Genomic DNA, 14660 nt, shown 5'->3' with positions numbered 1-14660 from the left:
ATACTTCATAGTATTGTTGAGAAATACATATTCCTTTACCATTTCCAATGAATAATAGGAAGCTATTCTTTCATCCTTAAGATAACTTTAGCAAGTCACAGGATAGTTCAATTAAAATAAAGAAGAAATTTGTCATTGATGCCAGTGAAAAATGGACTTGATCTTTACAGTGATATTTGTATATTCTTTACATTATTTAAGTGATTTACACCACCGTTTGCATATTTTAAAAATATTTTTATGGTTTCTTTCACCCTTAAAAAAATGGTAAACAGATTGTGCAATATATTAAAGCCTTCTGGGGCACATCCATAATTGTGTAGTATATCCAACTTTCACCATTATTATTATTTTACAGAAATGTAGCACATACTTTCAGAGTCCTGCAGATTCTCAATAGCTAAAAGTAGCCTCGTCCTGTCTTCTGGATCTTTGATGTTGAGTTCAATTAAATGCTTTTCATGTAGATCTTTCAAATCTTCTAATGTCTGATAGCCATTTAGCAAAAGGGTTGATAAATAGTCCTAGAGGGAAAACATTTAAAATTTCAATTGTAATAAAGATTGACATTTACTTTCAGGAAATGCAAGATGGCCAAAGGGCAGATAGAAGTGAGGGAGACAGGTGTTGCCAAGTACATGAATTTTGGTAATGTTATCACAGGGATATGGCAATGGCCATAAGTTTCGGGACTGATCGTAACTACCATTAGTTCAGTGCCTCATAATTTCAATCACTGAACAAATGATCACTAAAAGAGTACATCCTAATCTGAACACAAAACATGATCATTCTTGAAATAAAATTCATTGAAGTTGTGACAAAATGTTTCAAAAACCCATCAGTATTGTCCCAAGTATAAATAGCACAAATATGACTAAGGCTAGTAACTTACTCTATACCTTCTATATGTTATTAAAGAGCTATGTGAAAGTTTAATTGATTTTAAAGGTAAATATCTATAGGGCCATTTATTGTTGACTACAGCATATGGAAACTTAGACTTAGAATGTAAGAGAATATATGGTAAATAATGTAAATTATCAAGTGAAATGACAGGAAAGAAAATAAAAATGTAGACTGATTGTAAAAATAAGAGAAAAAAATGGATATACTCGAATGAAGATGTTTTTCTAGAGTGGAAATAATGATGACATGCAAGAAATTGAAAGTATAGGTATAGTTACGAATGACAGAATTAAAATATATATCAAGACATAGGAATTCATATTATCTAGATTATGTGGGTATATATGACAGCAGAAATCCAGAGATTGGTGATAGTTGCATATGCAGACAGACAGACAGACAGACTATTAACAACAGATCCCACTTCCTCTCACCCTCTCACCCTAATAATATATAAGATAAGCTTTATTGTCATTTTTTTGTGTGGGCACTCTGGCACACATTAAAGATGAAATTCTGTTGCCTGTTCTCCAAAGTGTATACATACATAACACACATATAGATATGCTATATACATACATATGTATATATACATATGCATATGTCTACACCATAACATATAAATACATATAAATATTAATCACAATATATATACTAATACCCACAAACACTATGGGAGGAGGGGGGCTATGTTATTATTTGATCAACCACCTCCACTCTGATGCTTGGGCCTCAAGCTAACGGGCAGAGCCAGGTCTTTAGGCCCTTATGAAAGGTCAGAAGGGTTAGGATCAACCTCACACTGGGGGCAAGATGTTCCAGAGGGCAGATACAATGGCAGAAAAGGCCCTTCTCCTGGACCCCACTAGCCAGAATAATTAGGCTGACAGGTCCCACAACATGCCTTTTCTGCCAGCAAGGGTGAAATTGGCCAATCCCAGTGGGATGAGATGTCTCTCAAGTAGCCTGGATCCATGCTATGAAGGACTTTAAAGATTATTACCAACACCTTGAATTGCATCTGGAAGCAGACTGGTAATTAATGCCGCTTGCAGAGCAATTGTATTACATGGGCAATTCTTTGGTCTCTAGAACTGTCCGTGCCACCACACTCTGCCCCAGCTGTAGCTTCTGAATGCTGGTCAAGGGTAGCCCCATGTAGAGCGCATTACAATAAGCCGCCTGTGAGATGACTAGAGCCTGAATGACTGAGCACAGGGATTCATGATGCAGAAAAGGCTGAAACTGGTGCACAACCTGAAGTTTTGCAAAAGCTCTCCTAGCCACAAATGCCACCTGCTGTTTAGGCCAGGGTTGTGAATCCAGGAGAACCCCCAAGTTGCAGACTGGATCTATCCGGAGTAGTGCTACCCATCCAGAGTCAAAGATAACAAAGTCCCAGATATTGGGACCCCATGCACCCAAAGCCATTTGATCTTGCCAGTCAAAGCCTGTTGTCCTCTATCCAGGCCTCCACAGCTTCCAGGCACCGCAACAGGGCAGCAACGGCGTCACTTGGGTCACAAGCAGTGGAACTTGAGTATCGAGTTAGGTATCACTGGTATATGGCAGATACCTGAATCCATGGTGACGGATGATCTCACCCGGATTTCATGTATTTAAGTTTAAAATTAACTATGTGTGCATATGGAAAATGAATGACTGAAAAACATGATTGATTTTATTATGATAAAAGATTGAGAATTGGTGAAGGATGCAAAGATGATTAGCAGATATAAATAAGGGATAGATCCTTATTTGGTAGAATCAAAAATTTTGGGGAAAATTAGCATGTAGAAACCAGACTAATGCTACCTTGTTATTTACATAACAATCAAACTGAATAAAATCCAAAGACGAATTCCAATTTAATTTGAAACAAAGTAATCCCCAAAGGGGAGAAATGCTATATTAGTCTAAAGCAAGCCATGGACGTAAGCAGCAATTTAGAGCTGGGAAACAAAACTAAAATGAAGAATAGCTCAAGTGCACACATTTCCAGTTTTAGCTAACCTGGAGATGGATTTGCTCCAAGAATTCCTGAAGAGAATTAGGCTTGGCCCTTTTACTTTTCTTGCGAGGTTTTATCTTTCTGGGTGCAGATTCCTCTTCTATAATCAGATCCACGTAAATAAATTTGAAGTTTCCAACCTTGTTGTTTAGCAGTCCAGTCCACATGCCCATTGGGGTTTTACAGATGATGTCAATTATATCTCCTTTCTATAAGAAGACCGAGAGGAAAATAGAATAGAAAATAAAGAATAATATAATGAAATAACAGATGATTGCTGATTAATATGGCTGAGCTTTTTCTATTGAAAGAAGTATATTACTTTAAAGAAAGTGAACATGCAACTCAATACTTAATGTATATTTTCTATTTTTAAGAGATGGGTAGTTAAGAAATTAGGTAGATAGATAGATAGATAGATAGATAGATAGATAGATAGATAGATAGACAGACAGATAGATTTGTTTCATGTTAAAATGTACCCTGAAAGTTCAACATAATTAAAGCACAAGAGCATGAATGACTACAAAATTCATAATTAAATAGAAATTAATAAATTAACTGAAAAGAACATAGACCCTGCATTTTAAAAGCAGCAAGAAGCATAACTTCTTCAGGATGCTATAATTTTCATGCAGTGGAAGGACTGCAGCTAAAACAAAAAACCCAATGCTCTGTTATAAGCTTTGCATTTTCCATAGTCAACATTAGTAATACAATGCACAACTCACAATAGTGCACACATTTGAATTAACTGCCTGCAAATAAAGTGTATGATATACAGCCTATTCACACACATCAACTTTAACTTTCCCAGTGGAAAAGAATTGGACAACAATCCAATCAGTAACTTACCACACAGGCAGACATTCAAGTATGAATACCAATCTTCTCCCACCCCCTTTGATATCAACATTTCACTCCTACATTATCCAATACAGATTAAGCCAATAGTAATTATAATGCTGTTATGAGGGTTAGATAAATTTGGAGGAAAAGTCATAAAAACAGTAGTCCAATTGCAGTCTTTGAAATAGCTGAAACACTGAAAAAACTCAGATTTATAAAATTTTGGATCAACTTAGAAGCAAAACTTTAGAAATACACATTTTGATTCAGGGTGGAAACATCTGGGTGGCTACTTCAAGGTCAAAATAATATGTACAACCCTAGATAGGTGAGAAAAGAGATTGGTGGAAGACTAAGCAGAAAAAGAGAATTGCCATCTCCATGTACAATTAAAAATGGTTTTGAATGCAGTCCAAAGTAGTTGAGTTAGCACATTATATTGGTTTTGACTTGATCCAAGACATGAGTTTATCCCATACTTGAAAACACTTAAATTAAATTATTACACTTTTGGAGTGCCTGTGAGTTTTCCCTTCAGCCAGTTTCATATCACTGATAAGCTTAGGGGGGGGAAATGTAATTTAGGCAGAAGTCTCTTTTCCCCAGGTTAAAGTTATTACTTTGTTATTTCTACTGAGGAGTGAAACTCTTATTCACACTTTTCTTTGCTGGTGACACAAACACAAGCATCATCTTGTTTTTGTTAATACTGTATGGAAAAGTGAAACACCCCCTACTGCTTTTACAGCTGTAGGTGAAGTAATATTATATAGCAGTGTCTTTGGAATCATCTGTGAGCAGATCCTAGCAAAGAAACTACAACAGAATTAGTAAATAGAGCTATGCAAACTTAAAGCACAAAGTCATTAATATATGTATAGAATGAAGAAATCTTGCCTTGATTTTTAGAGAGTCTGAATCGTAAGGACTGGGAGTGAAGTCTGTGTGTACTCTGGCTCTGCCACAGAATGGTCCAACATAACTTATTTCTTCATCAAACCTTAGACTGTCTCTGTTGCTTGTTCCATCTGAACAACAAGTTACACCACCTGGAAGCAATAAAAATGATTAATTTTTGTGTAATCTCTAAGATGGGGACCATGTGAAATCAAACTACTCCAAAGAAAACTTTGAAGAGATAGAATTATATATAAACATCTCTACTACAGATAGAGTCAGCCTATTTTGGGGTAAACTGAGGGAGCTGCCTACTATAGAGACAGTCTGCAAGTTCTATTCCTGCCTCTATATGCCACATGTTTACTATGATATCACCAGTGTTAATATTCATCTGCCAAGCCAATAAGCTTTTTTTTTTACAATGAATAGGAGAGCCTGGGTTTTTTTCCCAACTCAGATAATTTGAATGCTTCAGGAAAGTGAGTATAATTTACTAAAATTAGCATTGGAATAGTTCTATTGAATTTATGAGACTTAGTACTACTTAAGTTTGGCTAAATCATTTCCCATAATTTATTCACACATATTTCAGACTAATTATTTCTGAGGCTATGTTAATAGATGAACAATGTGGCCCTCAAAATCCACAAATCAAAAACACAAATGTCATTAAAGTCTGAATTGGCAAAAAGTGATCTGAAGACTAGAGTGTAGATCTTCCTCAAGGCTAAAAACTAATAATATATATATAATATAATATATTATTTAAGCAATCAGCCATTGAATATTTCTTCTAAATTCAGGCATATGAGAATGAATTTTTATTGTACATGTTAATGAATACACTTTTAGACACAAGGACTGGGATGCACAGCAGAATGAAAGTTTTAGTTTCTAAGGTTCTATTTTTGGTCAGAGCTGAAGAGTCTTGCTTCAGCACATTTAATTGTAGTAGAATTAGTAGAATATTACTACTCAAATGCTCTTTTGATAGCAGTGATACTGTGAATATATTTTCTCCAAAGCAGCATACATAACAAGCAAATAATTATGCCTGATAAGTTTGCTTAAATATATCTGGGAGAAGTCTAAATAGACTTGCTAGATCATGATGTTTCTAAAAACTCTACAAAGAAATGAACTTGGGCAACAGGAATTAAATTCAGAAGTAGGGCAATGATAAAATAAACCTATGCATTTTTTGTGAGAACAGGATTTTAAAAGAAACTAAATCACCCATTGGGTCATCCTACTTTTCATATATAATATAGGCTGGCACTGTTTCCCCTCTTCTCACAACGCTCAGGAGAAACTTCTTGAAGCCGCCTCCTTGGTTGACATGCTGAACTGCCTACCAGTTTGCTTGGGGTAGGGGGAACAAAAGGATCAATGGACCATCCTTGTTCCTCATCCTGGCATATCTCCAAAGGTCCCCTCCCTTCAGAGAGATGATCATTCATCCTTTGACTGCTGATGCCCCTCAGCCAATCCTAACTTACCAGCAGACATCTGAGATACTCCCTTGTCCTTCTCTTGCTGCTCACTGCTGTTAAGGTATTTTAAGTTTTGGCCTTAGTTCCAAAACAATCAATCACCACTTGCCCATTGGGCCTTGCTACCAGCCAATTGAGTGATGGGTCAGAGGGAAATAAGAAAGAGAGTGGGAATATGTTCGTCCTAACTTCTCTTATGCCATGCAATCTACAGATTTCTGGAAAGTGTATAGCAGTAAAGTGTTTACAACTTTGCCAAACTTTAATAGGAATAGAGTAATGTGTTCTCCATTTTGGATGCATTCTATAAATTAGCCAATGTCAGGTACCTTGGTTCAACAATTGTTATCCTATGATGCACGATTTTGCACAATTGAAGGTTATCAATAGACAAATAGGCATGAGAGTTTTAATAGCAGATGAATATTAGATGCATCTGGTTACAGTGAACCTTGTTCTGAATTAAAGCCAAATAGGGAAATTAAATTCATCTAAGAAACATATTGGACAAATGCCTCCATGTACTAGCATTATATATATACAGCTATAAGATATCTCATAATGTTAGGGTTGCCAGGTCTGCTTCCAAAAAATAGTGGACAAGCGGGGGGAGGGGTTAAGTAATAAAAAAATTTAAAAAAATTACAATTAAATTATATATTTTCTTACAAATATTTTAACACGTATTAAAATAATCACTTCAAAACTACTTAAAATTCAAAACATCAAATATATTATAATAATATGTAAAATATTAAATTACATTTTACTTTGCTGTCGTGTCTATTTTTTATTTGACTGTGCAGCTTTGATCAATTCTTTGTATTTAAGGAATAATTCTTTAATTTCAGTACAACATTGAGAAATATTAAAAAATATACAAAGTTCACTTCGAACTGATGGTACAAGCAGTCAGTTACGTTCGTCAGTCCACAAATTTCCCATGACGCTGAAAATTCGTTCAATGTTTGCATTTGATACCGAAATTGATGCACAATACTGGAACAGTTTCAGTAAACTCGGAGCTGGCTCTTTCTTGAAAAAGTACGTCAACTTATCAAGGGATGAATCGCCCTGCAGATGAACATAAGCTTCTTCTAAGGCAGAAATTTCATCGAAGAGAGTGTTGGGTGGAAGTTCTTCTCGCCATGGTGATAATAACCAGATGTTTGTCATTTCTTCTAAAGTTGGAGGATTATTGCGATCAATTAGATTGCAACAACTTAGCGTCTCATATACTGAATCGGTGAAATTATACCACTTTTCTAGGTACGCAATGGCTCTTTGATACACGTTGATGGCTTCTTTCTTGAACTTTTGCACGGCATTCTCAGGCAAATGTTTTTTACGTAAGGCAAATAAAACTTTCATTCCAAAAAACTGCTCATCGTATTTTTTTTTGCAAAGAATCACGCAGCTTACACATGATAATGTGAAGATCACATCCAAGAATTTTCTTGCTTTCCAGCTTCAGTAGGGTGTCTTGCATTATTGACATGAAGAAGTGCGTGAAATATAAAGACAATTCTGAAATTGTTGGTTCATCGTCCTTTGCAAGTTCATTTTCCTGATCCGAAATAAGGTTCCAGATAACTTTATGGCACTCATCAGATCCAAGAGAAATAAAATACGATTTTAGAGGTATCCAGTTTAAAAGAAGTCTTTCGACCGCTTTAAACAAACTTAACCAATGTGTTGGAACATGGCGCAAAACTTCATGAAATTCTGGCTCACAAAACTCAAAAAATGATTTCAACTCTTCTCGTTTCTTCGCAGAATTTGAAAATTCGGCAAAAACCTTCAGCACTACATTTTTGATATCAAAAGATAACTGCTTTAATGCATTTTTTGCGCTGTTGTGTAAAATGTGATTATTGCAATGAGCAGCTACAATATTGTCATTTTCCAGCAATAATTTTTGGTAAACAGATTTGTTCACTCCATAATTGACCGATGCATTATCTGCTGAGTAAGCTGAAACATTATTTATTTCCAATTCGTTATCATTAAGAACTCGACACAGCTGATTTTTTATTGATGTAGAATCTTCGAAAGAATCCTCATAAAAGTCTAAAATTTTCACACATAGTCCTTCTTCACAAATAAAATATTGTGCAACAACGGGATACATTTTGCGATTTCCTTTGTTTGATGCGTCAGTAGAGAGAGAAAATGGAATTCCAGTTTTAAGATCATTGAGAACCAACTCAATAGAAAAAGGATACAAAACCTCATTGACAATAGCTGATGATTTGGTTCTTCCACAAGACATCTTTTTTACAATTTCTGAATCATCAAAAATTTGCTTCATTAACTTAATACCACAATCTTGAGCCAAGAAAGAAATATGGTGTTTGATCCCATAGTAAGTTTCAGCCATTTCAGCTACAGTCACTTTCTCACTGAAAGAGGAGTCTTTAACAATGAAAAACGAATTGATTCGCTTGTTGCTGGAAGCTATTTTCTTCTTATCTAAATGATTTTTTGTGCTTGCATGCTGTGTGACAGCTTTTATACCATTATATTCAATTGTGAACGATTTCTGACGCAATTTACAGTAGGCCGTTGTATTTGTTCTGTTGGTTTCATTGTTGGTAATCCATGCAAAAGTAGCTTCCCAGTCTTTGGTGTATTTGCACACTTCTCTCTTTCGTTTTAAAGAATTTGAAATCTCGCTGCTGTCACTCTCATCACTCGATGCCATTTTAGGTCAGTCGACACAAGCTACAATATATTTTAAAAATGTGAACTGTACATAATTTTATAATATATTTTTATTTTAATCTCATCATTAATTTTTTTGGAGAATCGAGTTCAATGGACATTCGATCTTTGTCTCATTCTAACTTATGAAAAAAAGGACAAAACACGATTCTCTTATCCTTATTCTCTTAGACTGTACAGCTTTAGATTACATACCATTTCATCATAAAGCTTTCGAATAAAAAAAATGTCCACTATTTTGTGAAAAAAAATAGTGAACATAATGTGAAAAAAGCGGACTGTCCGCTCAGTTAGTGGACACTTGGCAACCATAATGTTTAATAATGAAATACAAATGTTTACACAAACTTTATGGTGGTTTAATTCTTCAGTACCCCATTTCATAGTATTAATACAATTCAGGCAATCTCACTTTTCATTTGTAACCTTCCAATGATTTCTTAGAACTGTTTTACTCTGTCTTTTTTTAATTGCAGAAAATCTACTAAGGAGAGAAATATGTTTAGAAGCCCTAGAAATTCAACTTTTCAGAGGTATCCACACGGTTAATTTTAAGATATGTTTAGTAATGTGATGAGCTCACTAGAAATGCAAAAAGAGAGATGTAAAAACATTCCATGCATTAACCATGGTTGATTTTGGTTTAATTGTTTGGCCTAGGCACTCATAGAAGGACACTTAATCTAGACACAACAATAGCAAATATCAACAAGAGTATTGGCAGGAGGAGGCATGGTGGTAGCAGATGGATACCCATAAAATTGGGAAATGGATGGACTGATTGTATATGTTGTGGCCCACCAGCAGCCAGCGGATCTGGCAGCAGATTCAGACAGTGAGGAGGTTGGGGAGGAACATGAGCCAGTCCTGGAATCTGGGGAAGGCTCTGATGAGGGCTCTGCATCAGAGGCAGAGAGCAGGCCAGAGCCATATGCCAGTTATCAGCTGCCTTTGGAGTCAGACATCAGTGAGGCAGATGAACAGCTGGAGCCTGTTCCCAGTGTACACATGTGCATAGTTGCCAGATGAAGGGAACAGCGAAAGAACAAGAGTCAACTTGGGAGTAAGGCCACAGGTGGACGATGAATGGCCCTTTCCAGAGGGAATAAAAGAGGAGCAAAAGGGAGTGGAGTTTGCAGGAGATAATTAGTTCATTACTGCATTCTTGCCAAGTATTGCAGCATCTGAAAGATAACAGCCTGGCCACTCTCCAAGCCTGATAAAGGTCGGTAATTGTGAACTATCTTGAAAGACTACGGGAGAGGAAAGACTTTGCTGGAGAGGAATTCACTGTAAATTAAATAAAAGGGGTTTATCGGGACGAGAACTCGGCTTCATGCTGCTGGGGAAGCCTAGGTCAGAACAGTATAGGCTACACTTGAAGCCCAGGACACCAACAGCAATGATGGCTAAAAGACAGAAAAAGAAATGAATTGGGAAGATTGGAGAGGTGGGTGGGACAGATGGGTATGTTATGCTTAAAAGCTACAGTATCAGCAATAGCCTAAAGTGAGATAAGGAAAAGGTATTGCTGGCACATTCTGTTTTATCCACAACTCAAAAGAAACTGAATGGTCTGGATTTCAGGTCTGCCAAACTGTACAGTAGATCAACCTTTATAGTACAACAGAATTCCAAAATACAAAGGGTGTATTTTTTTCCCCATTTGAAATAAAATACGTTTTCTGTTTCATGCAAACCCTTAGAGCTCCCTGTTAAAATTATTAGAAAGATAAACATCTGCAAAATATTATCCTGTATTTGAGCACTTCAACAGGAAGAAACCATGTTTATTTGAAAATATGATTGACCTAGACCTAGAGCATGAAAATTGAATTGGTATGTCAGTGAACAATTCTGCTTTAGAATAAAGAATTATTTAGGTTTCTTTTTAAAAAACAAAAACAAAAAGGCAACTTTATGAAACAGACTAACAGCGTAAAAGTGTGTGTGTGTGTGTGTGTGTGTGTATAGATAGATAGATAGATAGATAGATAGATAGATAGATATAGATATAGATATAGATATAGATATAGAAATATAGATATTATATAGTGTTTTTCTATTGAGACACCTGGTCTATATATTATATATATATATATATATATATATATATATATATATATATATATATATATATATATATATATATATATATATATATATATATATGTTTTCTGAGGTTTTCGCGGGTGTTTGTATGTAGGTCTTTGGTTATTCGGGTTTTCTCCCGCATAAAATTTGAAGTGTCTTGGCAACGTTTCGACGAAGTCTCATTCGTCATCTTCAGGCTGGTGTTTTCGGCTTCGTGCTTCTAGGAGCAATGGGTGATCGCAGCTGTTTCTTCCTTTTAACTACCAGTGGGGGTGTGAACTGATTGGGTGGGAGCTTGGCTGTGTTCTGATTGGGTGGAGGTGTGTTCTGATTGGTTGGGGGTTTGGCTGTGCTCTGATTGGATGGGTGTGTGTTCTGTTTAGGTGGGGGCTTGGTTGTGCTCGGGTTAGTCTGAGTAGTAGGGGGATTTGAGCTGGTGAGCTACGTTGCTGTTGTTTGGCTTCGTGTTCGTGGCTGTGCTACCTCTTCATGGTGGGTGTCAGTCTGCTTCATGTATGGATTGGAGGGGTTTAAAGGGGCTAATGATGCAGCTGTGGTCTGGCTTCTGGTCATCCTCAGTGTGGGTTTGAGTCTGCTTTCTGCGTGGATGTGTGGTGGTTACATCCTGTGTGGCTCTCGTGAGTGTGGGTCTGGTGTCATTCTTTGTGTAGGGGCCCCTTTGTCAATAAGGGCAGGTTTCCAAATGGCTGATAGGCGGGAGGTGTCATCTCGTTTATTCATGCTGTGTGGACGTTTTTCTATCTCGATGGCTTCTCTGATTATTCTGTTGTTAAAGTGTTCAAATGCTTCACTTCGTTTTCTCCAAATGTGCCGTGTTGTATTGTGGCCAACAGTTTGTGTTTCATCAGTCAAAAGCACTTTGTTCCCAAACATTTCAAACTAATTCAGACATACTTTAAACAATGACTTTTGTAATGCAATTGAGTAAAGATTCTGACAACTCTTACAGGCCAAATATTGCTGTATAAGCAATATTGTATTCCAGATGATTGGACAACAACTCCAGTGTCAGCTAAAATTTTGAGGAGCTCATTTGTAGATCTGTGGGTTCTGAATTGCCGATTTAGCCATTTTTGCACAGATTTTTTTTTCTTGGTTTTCTGAATCTTGCCAAGTTTCATATAACTTCAATTTCTTAGCAGTGTTTCTCACTGTTGAAATAGCTACCTGGAAACCTTTTACAAGTAATCCCCAATTTACAGCATAGCTATTCATTTAGCAACTGTTTGAAGTTTCAACAAGATTGAAAAGTGATTTATGGCCAATCCTTGCATTTATGATAGTTGCAGCATCCCCATATTTACATGATCAAGATTCGGGTTCTTGGCAACTGTCATTTATTTATGATGGTTGCATCATCATGGGATTATATGATTACCACCCTTCCTAGCGAGCGTTCGAGGAGCAAATTCAATGGCGGGTACTGGATTCATTTAATAAATCCCCTATTCATTTAACAGCTGTAATGATTTGTTTAATAATCATAGAAAATATGGTTGTAAAATTGGGCGTGACTTAATAATTGCCTTGCTTAGCAATGGAAATTCTGGTCAAAATTCTAGTGGTAAGTTGAGGACTACTGTAGTTAATGTCCTTTATATATCGTATATATGCTTTGTAAGAACATGGTGCTTCATTTTTAATTGTTCAGACACAACTGAGAGATTATGCATTTTCTCACTTTTGGAACTATCTTCCCCTGGCTAATTGTAGATCTAATAAATCGATCACCTTTTGTGATATTATTAATACTTTACACTGTTGTAAAAAATATAGTAGTGAATCAATTTGAAGAATTTCCAAAGTACTACATTTGCTATATTTATTTTTTATTGTGAATCTGTAATATGCATACAAAAATAGCAAGTATGCATTGATATTTTATTATTAATATGCAGAGAATATACAAACTTTTTTTTAATTTATAGATTCACTAAACAAACATAGATTGCCTGGAGGACATAACTTTTGAATGGAAAAGACTGGAATATTTACTTCTAGAATTTTCTACCAGGCTGATCATCTACAATTTCTGGACTAAAAAAGGATTGTGTTATTTTCAGGCAAGTGATTTAAATAAGGTTAACATTTTCAGTCAGCTACATATGCACATATACTTTCTATATAATTATTTTTTACTTACTTGAAGAACTTTGGCCGCTATTAAGACTATAGAGGCTGTCCATGGAGTCACTTGCCTTTATAGAAGCTGTGATTGGTTCTCCTCCAGGGTCACTGTCCCTATTTGAAGTAGAAAAACTTTTCCCCCCTTCATTCTTGAGAATCAGAGAGAGAGATAATATTTCTTTTAGATGTTGCTCTTCATTACACAATATCCACTTTTTAATAAGGCATTTTTATTAATTAATTGTTTTCAGGCAAGGAATAGCAATAGCACTTAGACTTATATACTGCTTCATAGTGTTTTTTTACAGCCCTCTCTAAGTGGTTTACAGTCAGCATATTGCCCCCAACAATCTGGGTCCTCATTTTACCCACCTTGGAAGGATGGAAGGCTGAGTTAACCTTAAACTGGTGAGATTTGAACTGCCAAACTGCAGCTAGCAGTCAGCTGAATTACCCTGCAGTACTGCACTCTAACCACTGCGTTACCTTGGCTCTATAGGAAGCATTATAATATCAAGACTTTACATGGTAATTACTTACCATTTGATAAATAATTGTGTAACAATAGCTTCACAAGAACTTTGTATAATGTCAATTACTATTACTAACAGCTCTATTACTAACTCCTAAATAAAGCCTACCCATTTTTTTTTCTTAAATCTTAAAACAAATTGGTTTCTATGCATGAAAGTCTTAGTATATTTAAGATTTTCTATTGGAAATCATTGAATATAATCTTACTTTATTTTTCCCACAGTATGCTGCATGAAGGACTTGTGAACATGCATTTTTTTTTTCGTTTATATTTACCTCTCTTTATTTAACGTTGTTCAGTTACATCAATATTTTTTTTTAATTTTTAATAATTTAAGAAACCATATAATACATTTATAAATGCAAGTAAAACAATTTACAACAAACATCATCTTTATAACATCTACCTATAATATCTGAATTGTTACAATATCAATATCCTATATTCTTCAATATACAATATTTCTCTCACCTTATATAATGATATTATTTTATTGATATCTCGTGTCTCTTTCTTAAATTTCATTTGATTTAAAAATTTATTTTACTCTATTGATATCTTTTCTTTTATTCAATTTTTCTTTCTTTCTTCTTCTCTTTTTTTTCACTTCCCTCTAACCATTTATACCATTTTTGCCAGACCAGATAATATTCAGATTCTTCTTTTCCTTGGATCTCCTTGGTAAGTTTATCCATCTCAGCGCATTCCATAATTTTGGATATTAATTTCTCTTGAGTCGGGACCTCTTCTTGTTTCCAATTTTGTGCGTATATAATTCTTGCTGCAGTCAAAATGTGTGTTATTAAATATATTATTTCTTTTTCATATTTGGTTGTAGGTATTCCTAATAAATAAGTTTCTGGCTTTAATGGCACCTTTTGAGTTATTATTTGTTCCAGTTGCATTTTTATATTGTTCCAGAATTTTTTAGCTTTGGGACATGACCACCATATATGATAGTATGTCCCTTTGTGCGCTTTACATTTCCAACATAGTG

At 35.4% G+C, this 14660-nt stretch overlaps 1 protein-coding gene across 1 annotated transcript in view; it reads right to left on the bottom strand.

The window, feature by feature from the left end:
* The window catches only part of SAMSN1 (SAM domain, SH3 domain and nuclear localization signals 1), a 59760-nt gene that overhangs the window by 9963 nt on the left and 35137 nt on the right, over nucleotides 1-14660 (bottom strand). Inside the window, exons 4-7 of the mRNA XM_070943584.1 lie at nucleotides 13145-13277; nucleotides 4667-4818; nucleotides 2923-3129; nucleotides 374-524 (exon numbers count right to left, since the gene is read on the bottom strand). Of these exons, the coding sequence (XP_070799685.1) occupies nucleotides 374-524; nucleotides 2923-3129; nucleotides 4667-4818; nucleotides 13145-13277 (643 nt within the window). The remainder of the gene's footprint in view (nucleotides 1-373; nucleotides 525-2922; nucleotides 3130-4666; nucleotides 4819-13144; nucleotides 13278-14660) is intronic.

The sequence above is a fragment of the Pituophis catenifer genome, unplaced genomic scaffold (assembly GCF_029215685.1).
Source record: "Pituophis catenifer annectens isolate HBS135680 unplaced genomic scaffold, rPitCat1.0.hap2 SCAF_4, whole genome shotgun sequence".
NCBI lineage: Eukaryota > Metazoa > Chordata > Lepidosauria > Squamata > Colubridae > Pituophis > Pituophis catenifer.
Note: the sequence above shows the minus strand (reverse complement) of the source record. Positions and strands in the feature narration are given on the sequence as shown.